Here is a 22,435-nt window from a genome sequence, read left to right on the forward strand (position 1 = left end):
ATTAATGATATTAACATCATATGTAGGCCAACAAGTTCCCAGTTGTTAACCCTGGGTTCAGTCTTTCCCCTACATTCCAGACTCATATATACTATTGTTTACTTGAGTGTCTAAGAGGCATCTCACGCTTCACATGTGCAACACAGAGCACTTGATTTCCATGCTGTGGCTGAGACTGCTTGCTGCCCTCCAGGAACCATCTTCCCCTTCTTCTGCTGTAATGCTAGTGACTTCTACTGGGCCTATGGCCACTCAGGATAAAGTCAACGTGGCTTACATTTCTCAGTCTCTTGTATTGTGTGTTCTAGCCAATCAAACGTAATTGGAAGTACTTTGTAGCCACCTCTGGGAAATACTCACTTATTGTACCATATTTACAAACTACACTTTAAGGCAGTTTACTGTAAGACACACATTCCTGGCCCCTTTGTTTACCTTTCCTCCATTCTGCGGCCTAGAATACAAACACAATGGTTGGAGCTCTAGTGTCTGTCTTGGGTAAGGAAGATGAGGACAACATCCCAGAGCTAGCAGAGTGGTAAGCTGAAAATGTGTCTGAGGGTCCCTGAGCTGTCACATCAGTCCTGGACTACCTGCATCCAGGCTTCCTTCCATGATGGAGAAGTGAAGACCTCCCTTGTTCAAGCCAGTGTCACTGTGCCCCACAGCTGAATCTGTTCCTACCCAATACCTTCTCCTGTGTATTCCATATTTTATCTTTGGTCTATCAGAGAACAGCCCTCCTTTCACATACTAAGCAATTTGGAATATTTGGGAAGTCAAGGAAAACTTTCTTATATATTCATCACTAAACGTGTAAAGTTAGTAGAAAAGATTTGCTTTTACACAAATTTGTTCACCAAATACATTTTCTAGAATATATTTGTATCTAATGAAGATTTATACTGTTTTCTCAGGTTATTTTGAATGCGTTCTAATAAAAATGCATTTATGCGCTGAGATTATATTCCCCTCCCAATGGATGATTGTCATCATCTGATATTTTGTGCTGACGTGCGTGCTTTCATATGACAGGCCTGAAATAAAGTACATTCTTCCTGATGCATGTCATGTCCAAATGGGAATTGTTTCAGGCTAGGGTATCTTGAACCCTTTAAGAAGGCTAGGTTAAGTTAGTTTATGGTAAAAGCTCAACACATATTTGTTGAATGAATGAGTAAATAAATAAAGGGTATGATCGCCTATAATTCTTCAGCTCTACAGAGTTATTGAGGTAATTTTAAACAAGCTCACAAATTCTTTGCCACTCCTCTGCCCCTGAATATGGGTGAGCCTTGGTGATTGGCTTCTGTCAGACAAAATGCGGTGGAGAGGACAATGAGTGTCTACCAAGACTAAGTTTCAGTGTAATCCAGGTGACCAGAGAATGTGCTCAGGATGGGAACAAAGCAAGCGTAAAGAAAACAATAACCTCATTAACCTGTCTGAGGCAATGATGTGCTGAGTGAAAAGCATTAGGTGATGAAGAGTTTGTAAAAAGGGGATCTATATTATCACTTCTTCAATGTTTCCTTAGGAAGAAGGACTGTCCGTATAGATTCTCTAAACCAAAATATGCCTAGACTGGAGAAAGCAATCTAATGTAATTCCATTTCAGCACACTTCCTCAGGTGGGAAATTCTTGCACAAACGGATGATATATTTGACAAATACAGCACCTGTAGAAGAAAGGGTCTTCTGTCTTATAAGTTGATCTGTGAATTTGGTTAGCATTTATTTGTGCCTCTAAACCGGATCATTTCAGAGAAAGCTTTTAGGATCAATTTCCTAGACCACCGAAGACTGTGGGCGTCTCCGCCAAGGTAATGATACCTAATAGGATTCTAGAGGAAGCTGCTAGCTAATTTCGTTCTTTCTTTGATCCAAGTTTCACTGTAGCAAGAAAGAGTGTCTAATTAGAAGAGGCTCCCAAACATTAGTCCTCATCTGGATGATTGCCAGACCCAGTGTCCGGGAGGCCAGTTCCTTCCACAGTAGGACCTATCTACTGACTTCAGCTTTGTGCTTGTAACTTTGGAAACCTCATACTTTCAATTCTCCTGAAATGCAAGCGTATCACGCTGGTGAGTTTGGGTTTATATGCCCAGTTCGAGCAGCTTCATCTAAAAGTCATTTGGAAAACTAAATATGACAGCCATCTACTCTCTAAGAAGCTTTCGATTCAGAAGAGGGAGATATAATTAATTAAATGGCATTTTTATCCGAGTGACTAGACATTCTTTGATCATTTTATTAATGGTGTCAGAGAAAGAGAGCACATCTTAGAATGCAATAGTAAAATGAGGAAGCAGTTTACTTCAGGGAGGGATCATCACCTGTCTCTCAGCGTTTTCCATTACATCTTCTCCCTTCCCCCCTCAGCCTGTAGTCTGTTCTTCTTTGCCCTTTTCAGCTCACTCGATAGACCAATAAAAGGACATCATCAATATATTCAAGTTGCCTAAGATTCATCAGATTCCTTTATGAAAAATATAACTGCTTAAAGTCATTTAGCAAGCACACACTATATAAGTTTTTTTTGTTATTAAGGTGACAACAATATATGCAATTTTAGGTTTTAACTTTTAGGCCAAAGTGTTCATTGGGATTTAGCAATGGGTGTTTTTGACTATCTGCAAAAAAAAATCATTAATGTTAAGAGGATACGTATTTTTCTCCTTCATCTTCTGTTTTGCTCTTTATTTTTGTAAAAGGAGGAAATGAACTGGCATATATTTTTATGAATACAAAAAGGAAAACCTTTTGAGGGGAAACGGCTGCCTTCTGAATCTCTTATAACAGATTGAAATTTATGAGCATTGAATACATTAGTGCTGAAAAATACTCAGAATGTAATACCCAAGTACCACTCGTGGGTGGCCGCTGATGAACTGAGGCACTTCAGTGATGTTCTTACATCCTATCATGAGCCTCCCTATGAACGGAGTCACGCAGATTTAAAGAATAAATACTCTTCTAGGGGAAAATGAGAATCTAAAAAGATTTTTTTTTTTTTTTAACCCTGGTAGGTTCAGAAGATAAGCCTTTTCCCTAATTATAAAAAATCCCAATAAAGAAAAGTTTCGCTATTTTGACTCCTTGGTGAATATTTAAAGGCCGTACGGAGGTCCCCATCTTTAGGGTTAACAACATGTAGTGCAATAAACTCTGTCACAGGCAATGCTCTTAAAAGAAATCCTGACAGTCTTCTTTCCATGAACATGTTTGTTTCACATTTTCCACCTGTCAAATTGCTTGTTTTTCCGGTGGCTCCTATGTTATTGCCTGCCTCTCCATTCTCCTTCGAACTATTCTTGAGATTGAATTCTGCACAAATTGTTTTCAGCGACTGTCAGGGAGATGCTTCATAAGTTGTCTTTAAAGCCTGCGCACACACCTCCCCACGAGGCTTCCACTCCATGTATGCTGGCCTGGACTGGGAGAGCCTATACTCCACAGCAACTCTGGGAGAGCACTGTGTGGGAGCTCTCACCCAGCACCACACTCAAGGTCTCCGCCCTGGCCAGCCCCACTCTGTTAAGGGGAGCCCCCCAGCTCCAAGCTGCCCTTGCCCCAGGGCCAGGGATGAGAGCTCTTAATCCCCAAGTTCAGGGCCATCAGCAGACTGGCAGCCAGCAACAGAGACCACTGCCCTAAAGAGTCGTATCTTTAGGACCTCAGAACGTTACCTGCCTTGCTTTAAATGGAAAAGTATCTAATAAAGTCGATGGTAAAGAAAAACTTCATAAATAAATCTCTACCCTCCTTTCCAATAATTTCCTTTAAAAAAATCAAAGAAACAGTATCAGCAAGGGAAAAAGAAAAACCTCTCAGTTTTGTTTTTATACCTCACTTTGTTCCCACATGATTTAAAGTGATTTGCCAGAAAATATAAAACTATAATGAGAGCGCATACATTTTTTTTTTTTAAGATTTTATTTATTTGACAGAGATCACAAGTAGGCAGAGAAGCAGGCAGAGAGAGATGGGAAGCAGGCTCCCTGCTGAGCAGAGAGCCAGATGCAGGGCTTGATCCCAGGACCCTCAGATCATGACCTGAGCCGAAGGCAAAGGCTTAACCCACTGAGCCACCCAGTGGGTTTAAATGTACACACCCTGAGAGTGCATACATTTAAAAGTGAAAGAGGACCGGGCGCCTGGGCAGCTCAGTGGGATAAAACCTCTGCCTTCGGCTCAGGTCATGATCCTAGGGTCCTAGGATCAGGCCCTGCATCGGGCTCTGCTCAGCAGGAACCCTGCTTCCCCATCTCTCTCTCTCTCTGCCTGCCTCTCTGCCTACTTGGGATCTGTCAAATAAATAAAATTTTAAAAAATAAAAATAAAAGTGAAAGAGGACAAAAAACAAGGGTGGGAGCATAAACTAGGGCCAGGAACAAGGCTTTAAAAAAAAATGTATAAAATAATGACCTCTGCTCTGGGTGGGTCACAGTTTGTCTAAACTGTCTTGTAGCCCTCTATCAGCTAATGGCATCACCCCACTCAGTTGGCTTGTGAGCATTTTTTAGGCGGGGGAGGTGGAGAGGTCAGGGTCAGGGGATGAAAACACAGGGGAGTCTGGCCAACTCACTTTTCATTTGGCTTCATGTAGGAGTAGATTTTAACATATCTTGAATAGGAAACGCCCTAGACTGTGTGTTATTAAAACAATCCTCCTCAAATATTGTTCTTCTGAGACAAAGCGCTCATAAATATTGGAAGGCATTGAATTCAGAATCGAGGCAGGCTTGCTTGCCAAGAACAGAACCTTAAAGATGTATAAAGCTCCTCTGTGTCTCTCCTCTCCCTCAGCATCAGACAGCTCAGAAGACTGATCTGTTCTCGCTGTCTGCATTGCTTCACGTCCCCCATTCCTGAAGCCATTTTAATCTGGCTTCCACCCCACCCTGTCACTGAGGCTGATCCTGCCAAGGTCCCCAAAGCATTTTGCAGCTCTGATTTTATTTAGGTCTCAGCAGCATCTGGAAGTTGACTTCTCCGTCCTTCTTAAAATATTCTGTGGCCTGGGTTTTCTTTAACGCCATACTTTGTGGATATCTCCCTGTTCGCCAGTCATTCCTTCTACCTATCCTCTGCCCGCTTCTCCTTTTCCACCCGCCTCTTCAATGTTGGTGTTCCTTGGAATTCAGTTCTAGTGCAGAGAGGAACTCCAGATCTGAGAGAGCCCACAGCAGGGTTGCTGTCTTACAGATTAGTTTAAAAAAAAAAAAAAAAAAAAAAATCTCTGTATCCCTTAGTGTAGAAGTTCATTCAGTTCTAGTTCACTGAATAACAGCAGTGGTGGACATGGTACATTGCCTTGCTCAATCACGGTTCGACATTCCCTCTGGTGCCTTTCCTTGACTGCAGAGGCAAGGTAGGAAACCTGGTTTCCTCACTCCCTTGCAACTAAAGCCTCAAAGGAGATGTAATTTCATCCGTCAGAGGTCCTCATGTGACATCTGAATTTGAAACTGATCTAGGTGGAAAGCGAAGCGGCAGGCGTATCTGAGTCATGCACTTAGCTGGTATGATGATCCTGCAGATAGGACTGGGCTCTGGAGCAATCCTGGTGGACTTCCCGATGCCTGGAGCGCAGTGAGGGTAGCAGGGTCATTAATGCAGTGATTTCGGTGCCAGCCTCCTGATCCCCAGCAGTTTCCCCCATGGGCTTGTCACACAAAAAAATTGTCCAAGGCTTAGCAAAGAAGATTAGGGAGTGTCTTTCAGGGAAGCTCTGGGTATTCTCTGCAGGTGGCTTTCAGGAATTTTCTGATTCTATACAGATGTGCACCTTTAATTTTCTACTAACAAGGCTATTTTACAACTCTAAGGCAGAAATTTACTTGTAGCCAACTAAAGAAATGCAAATACTTCTTGTTCATAGCAAAGCAAATTACTTTTTTTCTGGTAGATAGAAAATTGACTTTTGCCCCTAAGAAAAGGTAGTCCCAAACATTTTTTTTTTAATTGCTCTAAAACTACACTAATATGGGGACCCCTAGGCATATGTGGTTATTGAGCACTCGCAGTGTGGCAAGTTTGAATTGAGATATGTTTTAAGTGTAAAATACACTCCAGAATTCAAAACCTCAATATAAAAAGTATGTAAAATAGCTTGCTTTATTCATTGTTTGTATGGATCATACACTGAAATAACAATTTGGATATACTGAACTAAAAAAATGTCAAAATGAATTTCACCTACTTATTTTTACTTTAATACGGCTCCTTGAAGATGCTCATCTTACGGCTGTTGGGCAGTCCTGCCCAATTTCAACCAGGTTCCGCCCTCTTAGCCAGATGAGTTCAGCATCCCTGATTGTATGTATTTATATACACGCATATGTCTACATGTGTATGCGTCTCTCAATTCTCTTTTGAACCAGATAGAACCTGGAAGATGTTCTGTCATTAATGAATGCATTGAATAGAAATAGTCGACACAAGTCATTTTATATTTGCAGGAGAATCTCAGTTTTAACATTTTACTCTTTAGCAACCAATTCTACAGAGTTGCTCCAACAGACCTGATCTAAGTATGTTCTTCCAGCCCTCCTAGTGATTTTGTAAGGACCAAATTCCCTTCTGAAAGCACGAAGGTGGTTTTCATCACCTGCTACAGCCCCCTGATACAATAGCTAAAAATGGAGGGTTTCCTAGGTTCTGCATATTGTCTGAAACACTTGGCAGATGACCTCATTTCATCTTCAGTAACAACTCAGAGGCAGGCAACATACTCTCCATTTTACAAACGGGGACACTGAGAGTTGACGAAACTTGCCCCACATGACCAGCAGGGAGGTGGTAGCTGATTCGCACTCCAGCAGAATTGATCCCCAAGTCTTCCTCCAGGACCACTGTGCCATTCTCTCTTGTCTTTCTCCTCCATAAAACAGAAAGGAGAGGGTATCTGTCACTTGACTGACCTGAAAACGGTGGTATGTCAGAGAAGCCAGAGGCTTCAGTCATGCCCTCACTTCTTCTGCCTGTTATGCTCCCAGGCCCTTTGATCCCGATGTCTGGTTTTGAGAAGCCTGGGCAGCTCTTCCAGACTCTCCCAGCTGGGGAGGTGGAATGACACGCCCTTTCCCCCTGCAGCAGAGCAGTAACACCAGTGGGTTTTCCTAGTGGAACTGCACTAGAAGTACAGGACTCTGACCATCACAGACCATCATAGCTTGCTTAAGAGGCTCTCCGCCATCCTTGGCAAAGACGGAGAACAAGTATACTGTAGCAACTGTTATTAAGAGTTTATTGTGTGTCACATGTTGCACTGGGCAATTTCTATACTTTCTCTTTAATTCATTCAGGAACTCAGTAAGGTGGGGGTTACCCCTATTTTAAAGAGGAGTAATCTGGGTTCAGGTTAATTATGGAAGTGCTGGAATTCCCTTGATAATCACTGAACACTTCTCTGCTCATGGGCTATAGATGAGAGAAATTTTAGACATTACAGTTGATATTTAAACAATGCTGGGGGTGGGGTTAGGGGTGCCAACACTACACCATTTGAAATCCATGTATGACTTTGGGATCCCCAAAAACTTAACTGCTAATCCCCACTATTACTGATTACAGGAAGAGTTGATTAACACGTATTTTGTATGTTAGATTATATACTATATATTTTTTTAACATTTTGAGAGAGAGGGAGAGAGAGCATGAGCTGGGGGAGGGGCCGAGGGAGAGGGTGAAGCAGACTCCCCTGCTGAGCAGGGATCCCCAAGCAGGCTCAATTCCAGGACCCCAATATCATGACCTAAGCTGAAGGCAACCACTTAACTGACTGAGCCACCCAGGTGCCCCTGACTATACACTCTACTCTTAAAATAAGCTAGAAATTTTATTAAAATACATTTACAGTACTGTGCTATACGAAACCCTCATACAAGTGAACCTGTGCAGTTCAAATTCATGTTCTTCAAGGTCAACTATATAGTAAAATACCATTTAAAAAGCTTGTATCAATAATGAACAAGTCTATGGTATTATTTGTCCACACGTAACAGAGTAAGAAACATGCTTAAGAAAGGAGAATAGCAAAAATATTATGTACTTTCCTTCCATTATTAATGCTATTTTAAAAGCTTAAAATGGACAGGCAACTCAATATTTTCCAGCATGCACCACGTTTGCTTTTAATTCATTAGCTGTCTCTTCTTACTGTCTGCTTTCTTGCTATGGTCTACATTTTACACCAGTGCTGCAAAGATATCCGAAAGGATTATTCTGCCCCACTTCAGACCCAGGAAATAGAACCAGTATGAATTATTAATAGTGTTGTCTTTCTAGTGCTTTAATTCCACCTCTTTGTTTCAAGAAGGATATTAGTTAAATGGAATTTTTCTTATCATGCCAGGAGCTTACTACATTTTGTAGGAAACACTAAATGTTACTTTTATTACTTGAGTAATAGAAGAGACAGTACTATGTTGATTTTCACTTATACTTACAATGGAATTCTCCATACATTGCACTCCCTATATCCTTGTCAGTGATCAGTTAATAGGGCAATTTTTACACTGGACTCTTCAGAGCCCCTGGGTTTCCCCAGAGGTGCTCCAGGTAGAGCTGGGAAATGGAGGCCTGAGGGGGAGTTTCTGTACCTCACCCCCAACCATTCTCTTGCTTCAGAGAAGCACGCACTTCTACTAGCATCAAGCTTTCATGAAAGATTATGTTGGAAGGGATTCTTCTTTTTAAAAAGTTTAAAAAGCCTGACTACAACTACAACAGTAGGCGTTTGCACATCTTTGGAATACTAAGAATAATGTCTAAAGATTTTTGTACATCTGAAGATATACAACCAACTGTGCCCTGAACTTAAATGGTGGCAGGTTGTGTGACTGGGTTTATGGGACGGACTTGGCCCTCCGGGGGTGTTCTAATAGTCACTTGGCACTCTGGGTGAAGTCCATTACCATGCTTTCTTATGTAATGAGTAAACTTAAAAAATCACAAGAATTCGGAGGCTGGCAAAAATAGGTGAACAGATTCCACAAATAAACGTGGTTCATGTGCTTACATGCAGGTATTAGGTCAGACCCATAGACCTTCAGCTTCCTCTAAGCTTCCTCTAAGAGGATGAATATAGTCATTACTCGTGTTATTTCAAGGGACTGCCATGAATTTTTATCATTTTCCTGTGATAAGAGCAACTCTTTGTTTACCTTTCAAAGTGTGTTAAAAATGGGAGTGTTTTGTTTCATGTGAGATAAAGTCAGAGTTAAAATGTCGTTCCCAGGGCTCCCTTCTGTGTGTGGACTGTAGAACACCTGAGAAATACCCCCCTTTCTCATGCATGGAATCTCTAGACTGGAAGAAGGCAGGCAGAGGACTAAGGGATTCATTCAGTACATATCGTATTTATTGAGTGCCCACTGGCATCAGGCACCATGCGAGATGTTGGGGAGGCAACAGTGACTCAGACTCCTACTCTGCCTTCTTAGAATTTGCATTCTAATGTGGAAGAGGCATATAGTGAACACATCAAGAATTACATAGACATAGCAATTACAGAATGTGATCATTCCCATGATACACATCATAGTTGGGGGCAGGGTCCTTTTTAGATAGGGGCAGTCAGCAAAGGGTCTCTGGGAGGGTAGAAACCTGAGTGCATTTTAGAAGGCCACAGGTGGCCTCTTTGCTGGCTGCTGAAGCCATAAATGTGTGCCGTTTACTATACTTGATAGAAAATGTGTGCCATCTGCACCGAACAGTCAGAGTGCCCTGGAAACCCTGAGGGGACCCATAGTTGGTGCCTGCCTGAGCAGGAATGGAAAAACACAACATAGTTAATTTATTAAATGAATAGATTTTTCCTTGGTCATCTTACATTTATCAGCACCATGTTTTATTCATTTTCTTTTGCACAAAGATGGCCTGGAGAATACTTAACTACATGCAAGATTCTTGTCTTTTGCCATTCCACACAGAAATTATTCTTATAGCTATGTATAATCCTCATCAAACATGTAAGAGATGCATCCATAATTAAATTTTCTCTTCTATTATTACTTTATTGTGTGTGTTTTTTTTTTAAGATTTTATTTATTTATTTGACAGAGAGAGAGATCACAAGTAGGCAGGGAGGCAGGCGGAGAGAGAGAGGAGGAAGCAGGCTCCCTGCTGGATTCAAGGACCCTGGGATCATGACCTGAGCGGAAGGCAGAGGCTTTAACTCACTGAGCCACCCAGGTGCCCCGATTATTACTTTATTGTTAAGGACAACTTGATTTAGGTAAAAGAAACTTTATAGAAATTAGTTTCATTTGCAGAAACTCTACGTACAGCATTTAAAATATATTAGAGTGAAGGGAGAACATGACTATCAAGTAACATGACTCATGTTAATAGAGTTTCCACTTAACATCTTATCCTTCCATTTTTATTAGTTGAACTGTCTTATTTTGTTTTTTTTTTAAAGCCTATCAGTGGATCATATTTCTTAAATAGAAATACCTGAAAGATATACACACGCAAAGCAGACTGAGATTTACAGCAGAAATATGAGACTTCAGTGTCGCTCAAGCAAATGTCATTCACTCGTCCTTCCAACCATCCATCAGTATTTGTTCAGTCTACTAACCTAATAGGTAAAATATGCTGGAGCCAGAGCCACGTATGCTGGCCCTGTCCTTGAGTGAACAGTGTTTATGATTTTTTCTTTGCAGACTAAGGCAATTCTCTTGAAGGTACAGAAATAGCTAGAATGTGGCTTGATAATCTACAGTAAAGAGTTTGAGGGGCGCCTGGGTGGCTCAGTGGGTTAAGCCGCTGCCTTCGGCTCAGGTCATGATCCCAGGGTTCTGGGATCGAGCCCCGCATTGGGCTCTCTGCTCAGCAGGGAGCCTGCTTCCTCCTCTCTCTCTACCTGCCTCTCTACCTGCCTCTCTGCCTGCTTGTGATCTCTGTCAAATAAATAAATAAAATCTTAAAAAAAAAAAAAAGAAAGAGTTTGAAATTATCCAACCAAGGTGATAAAAATGGATGAACAGAACAAATTCTGGAGAACTACATAGGGTGGTTTACCTACAAACCCCAAAAAGAAAACTATTCTAAAGAACTTGAGTAAGGCATCTGATTACAATGAAGATGTCACTACTTTCCCTATATTCTAGCTTAAAAACATGACAATTAAAAAGCATCTTGTTCAAAATAGCAAGAAAAATAGAACATATTTAAGTGTTATCAGGAAATAGGACCTGAATCAAGTAAACTGTAAAATTTTGATGAGGAACATAAAGACTTGAACAAAAGCAGGAAAAATTGTTACTCTTGATGACAAGATTAAATGTTAGAATGCCACTTCTTTCTGAATTATTTTAAGACTTAAAAGGAGGGCCACCTGGATGGCTCAGCAGGTTAAGCCACTGCCTTGGGCTCAGGTCAAGATCCCAGAGTCCTGGGATCAAGTCCCATATTGGGCTTCCCCTGCCCTGCGGGGAGTCTGTTTCCCTCTCTCCCTCTGCCTGCCATTTCCCCTGCTTGTGCTGTCTCTCTCTCTCTCTGTCAAATAAATAAATAAAATCTTTAAGATTTAAAAGGGATTTGAAGGGATTAGATAAAAGTATGCTAAAATCTAGTAGACCTCTAGATAAACAAGGACAATTAGAAATAGAATTATTAGGTTAAGGGGTGGGGAAGTGTAGGGACTGGACTGCTGAGCATTAATATATATTCTAAGGCTATAAGAATTAAGATGGTTTAATGCTGGTTTAGGGATTAACCAAAGGCATCAATGGATTTAAATAAAATGTCTAGAAAAATATTCAGGCACATACACAGATTTAATCTATGATTATAGTTGGTCTGGGGAAAATGTCTAAGCATTCAAAATTAAGACCTTTTTCATACCATGCAATCATATAATTCCAGATGGATTAAAGATTTAAATATAAAGAATAAAGTCATATTTTCAATTCAAGATGTTACATTTGGAACATATGCATTTACTTCTGTTCCCACCTAAACCCCACTTAAGTATGAGTAAAATTGATTTTTTTTTTAAGGTTTAAACACCCACAGGAATGAAAAATGGGAGAGAAAGCTACAAAACTTTGAAAAACAAGGCAACAAAACCAGAAATCAGACGAGCTAGTGACTTGAGTGGTAAGGGTCCAGTGGGAGGAGCAGAGATATGGCCCTTTCAACACAATGGAAACCCCCCAAGACTCAGGCCACTGGATGGGAGCAGAAAAGTGGGGTCCATTATACAAGGATTTAAAATTTGTTAATAAGCTATTCTCTCCACCTCGTACACTATGAAGTAGCTTCCCTGCCCACCTAGGTGGAAGCCAGAGTTTCATGCTCTAGAGAGGGTCTTCTAGGAACAGCTGAAAACAGGTATTCAGTGAAAGTTACACAGTGAATATTGAGGCCTTACCCTTCTTCCCAAAACACACACAGCCAAATTGATGGACTCTAAGTGGGATGTTAGACACACCTTCCGTGAAGATTTGCCCAGACCAAGAGAAGAGATACAAAGATATCAAAATTGGAGGCTTCCCCATGAAATGGTTTATTGACATCTCTCTAGTAAACCTAAGACCACAGCTCTGTCTCTGGCTTAAGAGAAGTCCATTCTGGATTGGGGGATGGGAAGTCCTGCCTTCCATTGTTCACTCTAGGAAACATCTGGATGAATTGTTAACTCTGCCTCTAAGATGGGATGTCCCTATGGAGAAGCCTTTGGCCCAAGCAAGCACTGATCCTTGGCCTCACTGGTCCCACTATGCTTGTAGGACAGATGTCCTACAATGCAGGCAGCATGTATACTGCTCCTGGCCATCTGGTCACCCTCAGGGGCTCTCCCTGCTCTTCAGCAAGAACTTCCATAGCAATTATTTACACCTTTTCACTCTAATTCCTCAACCCTAAACCTCAACTTTATCTGTTACTTTACTAACAAATGGAGGCTGTCTTACGCCAATATCTCTTCATATCCAAGTTGCTCTCATTTTCTTGACTCCTTCTCTTATGTACAGAGAAGATGTGGCCTCTTCTCTAAACCTAATGAGTCTACTTAATGATCCTGTTTCTTCCAACCTGCCCTGGAGCCTTGTCCAACCGATTACCACTTGTCTTGCATCTTCAATTCATTCCCTCTGCCCACTTGTGAGAATGTGTGCAGTAGCGCTGAGATGTGCCACTCAGCCTCCCTTTCAAAACTGAAGGCCTTATTCTCCAGATACTGGGAGTGCTGGCCCTCAGCCATCAGCCCACTTCAGGAGTTGCCTCAGTGGAACGAAGTCACCATACTGTCACACCTCCTTCTCTGGGCAGCTCTTCTTTAATGACTGGCTCATGGTGGGAACGGGAGGTGGGGTGGATATTAAGAACCTGCCCTCTCACTGTAAATTGGGACAACACTGAAGGGTCTTCCCTGCTTCAGAATTCCTCATGTGTTGGCTGAGGTCTTCAATGAAACTGCATCTCACCCAGCCTCTCCCTCAGTCCAATTCTGTCTATTGTCCTTGCCTCCCACAGTTCTTGAACCTGAGAGCATCTCTACAAGCTAGTCGCCATCTCAGAGTCTGTATCCCAGGCTCCCCTCTCTATGACAGCAATTCTGTAAGTCATGGACATTTAAAAGTTTGATAGGGAGTACCAAGTTGCCCTTTCAAAAGGCTGTACAAATTTGCATTCCTATCAACAATCCAGAAAAGTGCCTCTTTTCCCACACCTTAACTGTCATTATTCGATATCAAATTTTCAAATATTTGCCATTCCCTAAGTAACAGATGGTATCTCATTCTTGCTTGATTTGTATTTTTAAAATTATGAGTAAGAGAATATTTGCACATATTTATTGGCCCTTTATATTTCTTTCCTTTTCATCTGTTCATTCTTTGACCATTTTTTTATTAGATGGCTACATATTTTTTTGTATACAAAAAAATTGCATTTTTTATATACAAAGATAATTCAATCTTAGATATATAGTAAAATTCATTACTATATATAAATTGTGACTTAATACAAAATGAAAAAGTGCTTTAAAAGTAACATATTCATTTGTTGCATAATCTGTGTTAACTTTTTTTTATGTTAGTCACCATACAGTACGTCATTAGTTTTTGATGTAGTGTTGCAAGATTCATTGTTTACATATAACACCCCATGCTCCATGCAATATGTGCCCTCCTTAATACTCATCACTGGGCCAATCCATCCCCTACCCCTGTCCCCTCTAAAACCCTCACTTTGTTTCCCTGAGTCCATAGTCTCTCATAGTTAGTCTTCCCCTCTGATTCCCACGCCCCATTTTTCCCTTCCTTCTCCTAATGTCCTCCACACTATTCCTTATGTTACACATATAAGTGAGACCATATGATAATTGACTCTCTCTGCTTGAGTTATTTCACTCAGCATAATCTCCTCCAGTCCCATCGATGTTGATACAAAAGCCAGGTATTCATCCTTTCTGATGACTAATATTCCATTGTACATATGGATCACATCTTCTTTATCCATTCCTCTGTTGAAGGACATCTCTGCTTTTTCCATCTCTGCATATTCCAGAAGGATATGCTGCTATGAACATTGGGGTATATATGGCCCTTCTTTTCACTACATCTGTATCTTTGGGGTAAATACCCAGTAGTGCAATTGCCAGGTCACATGGTAGCTCTATTTTTAATTTTTTGAGGAACCTCCACACTGTTTTCCAAAGTGGCTATACCAACTTGCATTCCCACCAACAGTGTAAGAGGATTCCCCTTTCTCCACATCCTCTCCAACATTTGTTGTTTCTTGCCTTGTCAATTTTTGCCATTTTAACTGGTGTAAGGTGGTATCTCAATGTAGTTTTGATTTGAATTTCACTGATGCCTAATGATGATGAACAGTTTTTCATGTGTGTTAGCCATTTGTATATCTTTTTTTGAGAAGTATCTGTTTATGTTTTCTGCCCATTTTTTGACTTATTTGTTCTTTGGGTGTTGAACTTGAGAAATCCGTTATAGATCTTGGATATTGGCCCTTTGTCTGTAGTGTCATTGGCAAATATCTTCTCCCTTTCGGTGGGTTGCCTCCTTGTTTTGTTGACTATTTCCTTTGCTGTGCAGAAGCTTTTGATCTTGATGAAGTCCTAAGAGTTCATTTTCACTTTTGTTTCCCTTGACTTTGGAGACATGTCTTGAAAGAAGTTGCTATGGTCGATGTCAAAGAGGTTACTGCCTATGTTCTCTTCTAGGATTTTGAAGGATTCCTGTCTCATATTGAAGTCTTTCATCCATTTTGAGTTTATCTTTGTGTATGGTGTAAGCAAATGGTTCAGTTTCATTTTTCTGCATGTGGCTGTCCAATTTTCCCAACACCATTTGTTGAAGAGACTGTTTTTTTTCCATTGGATATTTTTTCCTGCTTTGTCGAAGATTATTTGACCATAGAGTTTAGAGTCCATATCTGGGCTCTCTGCTCTGTTCCATTGGTCTATGTGTCTGTTTTTGTGCCAGTACCATGCTGTCTTGGTGATCACAGCTTTGTAATACAGCTTTTCAGGCAACGTGATGCCCCCAGTCTTGTTTTTCTTTTTCAGCATTTCCTTGGTGATTCGGGGTCCTTTTTGGTTCGATACGAATTATAGGGTTGTTTGTTCCAGCACTTTGAAAAACGCTGCTGGTATTTTGATCATGATGGCATTGAAAGTACAGATTGCTCTCGGCAGCATAGACATTTTAACAATGTTTATTCTTCTGATTCATCTTTTTGTGTCTTCTTGCATGTGTCAATTTTGTGTCAGTTTCTTGCCTGAGTATTCTGCAGTTCCTAGAGTGTAGATCCTTCACCTCTTTGGTTAGGTTTATTCCAAAGTACCTTCTGGTTTTGGTGCTATCATAAATGGAATCAATTCCCTAATTTCTCTTTCTGCAGTTTCATTATTCGTGTATAAGAAAGCAACTGATTTCTGTGCATTGATTTTGTATCCTGCCACATTACGGAATTGCTATAGGAATTCTAGTAATTTGGGGATGGAATCTTTGGGTTTTCCACATAAATTATCATGTCATCTGTGAAGAGAGAGAGATTGACTTCTTCTTTGCCAATATGAATACCTTTTATTTCTTTTTGTTATCTGATTGCTGTTGCTAGGACTTCTAGTACTATGTTGAACAATAGTGGCAAGAGTGGACATTCTTGTCATGTTTCTGATCTTAAGGGAAAGGCTCTCAGCTTTTCCCCATGAGGAATGATCTTCACTATAGATTCTTCATAGGTGGATTTTATGAAGTTAAGGAATGTTCCCTCTATCCCTATACTCTGAAGAGTTTTAATTAGGAAAGGATGCTATATTTTGTCAAATGCCTTTTCTGCATCAATTGAGAGGATCATATGGTTCTTCTCTTATTAATTTGTTCTGTTACATTGATTTGTGAATGTTGAACCACCTTTGCATCCCAGGGATAAATTGCACCTCGTAGTGATGGATAATCTTTTCAATGTACTGTTGGATCCTGTTAGCTAGTATCTTGTTGAGAATCTTGGCATCTGTATTCATCAGGGATATTGGTCTGAAATTCTCCTTTTTGACGGACTCTGTGCCTGGTTTTGGGATCAAGGTAATGCTGGCCTCATAGAAAGAGTCTGGAAGTTTTTCTTCTGTTTCTATTTTTTGAAATATCTATTCTCCTGAAGCTATTATTTTCTTAGAATGTTTGGTAGAATTTCCCAGGGAATCCATCAGGTCCTGGACTCTTGTTTTTTGGGAGGTTTTTGATTATTGGTTCAATCTCATTACTGGTTATTGGTCTATTCAGGTTGTCAGTTTCTTCCTGTTTCAGTCTTGGAAGTTTATAGGTTTCCAGGAATGCATCCATTTCTTCTAGGTTGTTTAACTTATTGCATATAGCTCTTGATGATTTCTGATGACTGTTTCTATTTCCTTGGAATTAGTTGTGATCTCACCCCTTTCATTTATAATTTTATTATTTTGGGTCTTTTCTTTCTTTTGGATAAGTCTGGCCAGTGGTTTATTGATCTTATTAATTCTTTCAAAGAACCATCTTCTGGTTTCATTGATGTGTTCTGCTATATTTCTGGCTTCTAATTCATTGATCTCTGCTCTGAGCTTAATTATTTCTCTCCTCGTGCAGGACTTAGGCTTAATTTGCTATTGATTCTCCAGTTCTTTAAGGTGTAAGGAGAGTTTGTATATTCGGGATTTTTCTATTTTTTTGAGTGAGGCTTCGATGGCTACGTATTTCCCCCTTAGGACTGCCTTTGCTGTATCCCATAGGTTTTGGACTGATGTGTTTTCATTCTCATTGGCTTCCATGAATTGTTTAAGTTCTTCTTTGATTTCCTGGTTGACCCAAACATTCTTGAGCAGGATGGTCTTTAGCTTCCAAGTGTTTGAATTTCTTCCAAACCTTTTCTTGTGATTGAGTTCCAGTTTCAAAGCATTGTGTTCTGAGAATATGCAAGGAATAATCTCTATCTTTTGATATCAGTTGAGACCTGATTTGTGACCCCGGATGTAGTCTCTTCAGGAGAAAATTCCATGTGCACTCGAGAAGAATGAGTATTCTGTTGTTTTAGGGTGGAATGTTCTGTATATATCTATGAGGTCCATCTGGTCCAATGTGTCATTCAATGCTCTTGTTTATTGATTTTCTGCTTGGATGATCTATTACTGAGAGTGGCACATTAAGATCTCCTACTATTAATGTATTCATATTAATATGAATTTATCTTGATTAACAGTTTTCTTATGTAATTGGCTGCTCCCATGTTAGGGGCATAGATATTTACAATTGTTAGATCCTATCCTTGGATAGACCCTTGAAGAGTGATATAGTGTCCTTCTTCATCTCTTGTTACAGTCTTTATTTTAAAATTCCTATTCTAAGATTTGGACATTTCTCTAGTATTTAAAACTTAGCCTCAATGCCACTGCTATCACAAAGCTGTCCCTGAGTACCACCTTGTCTAGAAATTAACCCCATCCAGTTCCTTTCCCTTTATATTAAAATCACATTGCTCATCACATTCTGAATTATAGTTATTTTTATCTTTTTCCAGACTCTTCCATTAGATTGTGAGTTACTGAGGGAAGAAACCTCCTTTTAGATATCTGTGTATGCATCCCAGTGTCAGGGATATGCTTTGCATACAGTGCTACTTAAATATTTATTGAATTGAAATGAATTAACAGGTACAGTTTGATTATGTGGTTCTTAACTAATACTCTTCATGAAACAAGGAGGTAAAATTAAAGCACTTTAGCTAGAACTCCTAGATCTGCCATCTCCAGACCGGAGCCATACCTATAAAGGGCTGACTTCAGGAGCAGCACACATATCAAGTCTTAGGGCTTGTACCTTAGGGCTTGCAACATGACAGGTGTCCAGACACCCCCAGGTAAGTAGGTAGGTCAGGGAGATGGTTCCTAGCAACCGGGGTGCCAGGCTTGGAAACATGGTACAAAGTGGCCCTCCATCAGATACAAATACACATTGTAAACAGAGCTGATCCCCGAACAGCACAACCATTCTGCCCCTACCAGTGACATAGATTTCTTCTTGACCGTACTTCTGGCTGATGAAGTTCTTAATGATGTTGAAGACCAGCTACAAGTAAGTAGTCAGACTCTCAACTGGCTAAATACATGGAGTTATCATCCTAGGTGGATTAGTCATTGCAACTCAGGGAGCCATTAGTACTGATTCACTGGTTACAGTTGCTCTCCTCTAATTCTCTCTTGAGCCCATTTAAACACAGCTTTCACCCACCAACACTGTTCTTAGTGAGATCATCAGTGACCAGTGTGTTGCCACTATGTTTAATTCTTAGTCCGTCCTCACCTTACTTGACCTGCCAGCAGCATGGACCCTGTTGATCCCTCCCTGTTCCTGGAGGGCTGCATTTGACTCCTGGCACAGGATGCCCTTGCAGCTTTTCTGGATGCTGCTGCTTTTCTTTGCGGGTTCTTCCTTTGCTTCCTGGGCTCTGAACTTTGTGGTCCCCTAACGTAAAGCACACGCCTCAGAACTCTTCCCTTTTCTATATTCATTTTCTTGGCAATGCCATCCAGTCTCATGCCTTTCAGTACTGGCTACCTGCAGACAAATTCCAACTTTATCTTCTCCAGCCAAAGATCCAACTGCTGTACAACGTCTCATGTAGGTGTCTGCTAGTTAACTAGCTCAGTCAGCATTCCAAAACTGAACTTCTGATCTCCCCACCCCCAACCTGCTCTTCTCACAGGCTCTCCATTTCAGTGAATCACAACAACCAAGTAGTTTTTCACCAGTAACTCTGGTGTCATCCTTCAGTCTTTTCTTTTCCTCAGACCATGTCCAGTCTGCCAGCAAATCTATTGACTGTACCTTCAAAATACATCCAGAATCTGACCATTTTTCACACCCCCCCCCCACTGTTACTACCCTGAGCACAATTACAGAACTGTTCTGCTCTCTATGGACTATAACATACAGGGTTAATGTGTCAATCAGAGTTAAAAGTCTATATAAAGAACTTTTAACACAATGCTGAGCAAAATGTGCTCAATATATTTTTGTTTTTATTATTTCTGGTTTCAGACAAGATTTCAAGGAGATAGGACTAGTAAAATTGAAGCCCTTGGCTCCTTTTAATGCAACTGAATTTTCTTGTTCAACACATGCAATTTCAAGTTTTAAGATTTTAACAGAGTTGAATAAAGTAAGATGTGTTACTGAGCTTAGCTTCTTAGAAGGAAAAACAAAAAAATTTAACTTACCACAAAACTGTCCCAAGAGCCAAAGAAAGGGTTAAATAGTACAATGGCAATTTGAGTCATTGGAATCCTCTAGCCTGAGTAAGAGTAATTTTCAGATAACCTGACACCTTTAGCCTACAAAATATTTTTAAATCAAGGTTATAGGAGATTGTTACTTATGATATCACACAGCTGTGTATGGCTCTGACTTCGCAACCTGAAAGAACTTGGGGGACAGGAGCAAACTGGTTGACTATTTCTATAGCAACAGCTGCTTACGTAATAGCCACGACTTGTATAAAACTGCCTCATACTGTTTATCTGTCGTCTCACTTCATCGGTCATCCCAACTAATTGTTAATAGGTAGGAAGTCTGGAAAAATCTTTAGCAGTAATATCTGAAATGTCAACAATATTAAAATAAGCCTGAATGGTATAGGAAGCATCTCAGATAAGGCATAAATTACACATACATATTTTGCTAATAAAAACCACTGTACTACAGCAGCAGAAAAATAGTTTCATAGCATTTAGCTTGTCCCTTTTTAATGTAGTCACTTTGGTAATATATGTAGTAAGGTTTTTGAATAGATAAAAAAAAAAGTTCATCTAATTTCATTTTAATGTTTGTGGAAAATCACCCTTTCTTTACACTTATTTTTTCATTTTTTTTTCTTTCAGTCTGTACAAATTGTGTGTGTGTGATCTACTATGTGCTGGATAATGAGAAAAAACAATGATGAATTGTTTTTATTACACTTTAGAATTGTAAAAATGGGTGCCTGGGTGGCTCAGTGGGTTAAGCCGCTGCCTTCAGCTCAGGTCATGATCTCAGGGTCCTGGGATCGAGTCCTGCATCGGGCTCTCTGTTCAGCAGAGAACCTGCTTCCCTCTCTCGCTCTCTCTGCCTGCCTCTCTGCCTACTTGTGATCTCTATCTGTCAAATAAATAAATAAAATCTTTAAAAAAAAATCGTTTTCTTTTCTTTAGAATTGTAAAAATATAATCCTTTTACATTTAAGAGCTAGGTTCTAATGGCTTTGGATGTTTTAAGAAGGGGGAAATAACTCCAGTATGAAATCATCAGTTAACTGTGCTTAATTTGCTATTAGTTTTTCTTTGTCCAAATTTGATTATGTATTAAACTCTCTGGTCCTCTGATACATACATGATGTATACAACATAACAGAATTTTATTTCACATTAGATGTAAAAGTTATAGTAAACTCCCATTGGGGCTGGGGCAGGATTATTTCAGCTAGTCCATACATGTTATATGCTAATATTTATTTTTTTATAGGATGTCCTGATAACACATTATATGCTAATTTTTGTTTATTTTTTGTAGGATGTCCTGGCTGTGCAAAGTTGGAAGTCCTAGCTCTCGCATTGACCGCACGAACTTTTCTAATGAAAAATTCATTTCTAAACTTGACTACTCAGATTTTAGTATTCGATACTAATAGAAGAGAAAGAAAAATTTTAATGCTTATAATGCACACTAGATATTCTTAAGTCTGTATTAGAATATTAATAGATTAAGTTCAAAAAGGAACTTTCTGTTCTGAAAGGTAAAACAGAATGTGTTACTAAAAATGTCTGACACAAATAGTTTTACTCAACTATGTTTTTAAAAAGTAAAAACTTCGCATTACAAAACACTTAATATGAATATTTAAACTTACTAATGGAATCTTTAAGTCTAATGAATGTTCTAGCAAACATGTTATTTGGCTAGGCTTAAAATAAAGCTAACCATTTAAGGATTATTTGTCTGAAATGAATTCTAAAACCTTCTGCATAATATTTTATTATTGAAGTTGAGTCATTTGTTTAAAATAAAGACCCAGTCATTAGGTATAAATGTATGATGATTAGTATAACCATAAAGTCCTATCAATAAAGAATTAATTTTTAGAATCCTGGTTGAGGTTGGAGCTGCTTAATGCTTCCTATGAACTATATGGTTCTGTATAGTAAGCAGGTGAGTGATGGAATGGATAAGACCCCACAATTACAGTATAACCAACAGCAAGATTTGTGTCAACGGCTATCTACAATGAATGTCCTATTAACCAGAAAGGGAACTGAGAGTCTAAATAAATCATCCTGTCCCCTAACCTTGACCTATCATCTGGGGATTTTCATCTGTAAATGGTAATTAATTAAGGAACAGAATAGTTTAAGGGGAAGGTTCATTTCTATACCATAGAATTACACTCTTGAAAGGGGAAGATCTTTAACTCCAAATGCTGGGGAGTTTCAAATGTTATAGGTCTATACATGCATATATCCTTCAAGGATTTCCTAATTTTTCTAACACCGGAATCCTTCATGAAAACAACATTTTACATGAAGTACCTAAAGGAAGTGCAACAGCACAGCTAGTAGGATTGAAATGGGCACGGAGTTCCCTGCATGCCTGCACGCTTGGTCTCACTTGCTCTGCTGCATCTTGTCGGCCTTGCACAATTTCACACACCCTAGGAATACACATTAGAAACCACCATTCCACCTAGGGAACCGATCTCCACTGCTCCTCTCCATGGTGTGGAGCAAGAAAACTTTAGGCCTCTCTCCCTCACCTGCTGCAAGATTAGAACTGACAAAAGGAAATGAAATGGGGCTGACGTTGTTTCTTTGAAAGGTTAACTCTATGGATAATGGTAATATTATCAAATATACATACGACGGTACAACATCAACGAATGACAAAGATATTTTTTAAAC

At 39.8% G+C, this 22,435-nt stretch overlaps 1 protein-coding gene across 1 annotated transcript in view; it reads left to right on the plus strand.

The window, feature by feature from the left end:
* Positions 1–21,472, plus strand: part of LOC111148158 (acylphosphatase 2) — a 177,093-nt gene extending 155,621 nt beyond the window's left edge. Inside the window, exon 4 of the mRNA XM_022504599.1 lies at positions 21,054–21,472. Within this exon, the coding sequence (XP_022360307.1) occupies positions 21,054–21,168 (115 nt within the window). The 3' untranslated portion in view covers positions 21,169–21,472. The remainder of the gene's footprint in view (positions 1–21,053) is intronic.
* Positions 21,473–22,435: the final 963 nt, after the last annotated feature.

The sequence above is a fragment of the Enhydra lutris genome, unplaced genomic scaffold (assembly GCF_002288905.1).
Source record: "Enhydra lutris kenyoni isolate GAN:26980312 unplaced genomic scaffold, ASM228890v2 scaffoldscaffold18, whole genome shotgun sequence".
Taxonomy (NCBI): domain Eukaryota; kingdom Metazoa; phylum Chordata; class Mammalia; order Carnivora; family Mustelidae; genus Enhydra; species Enhydra lutris.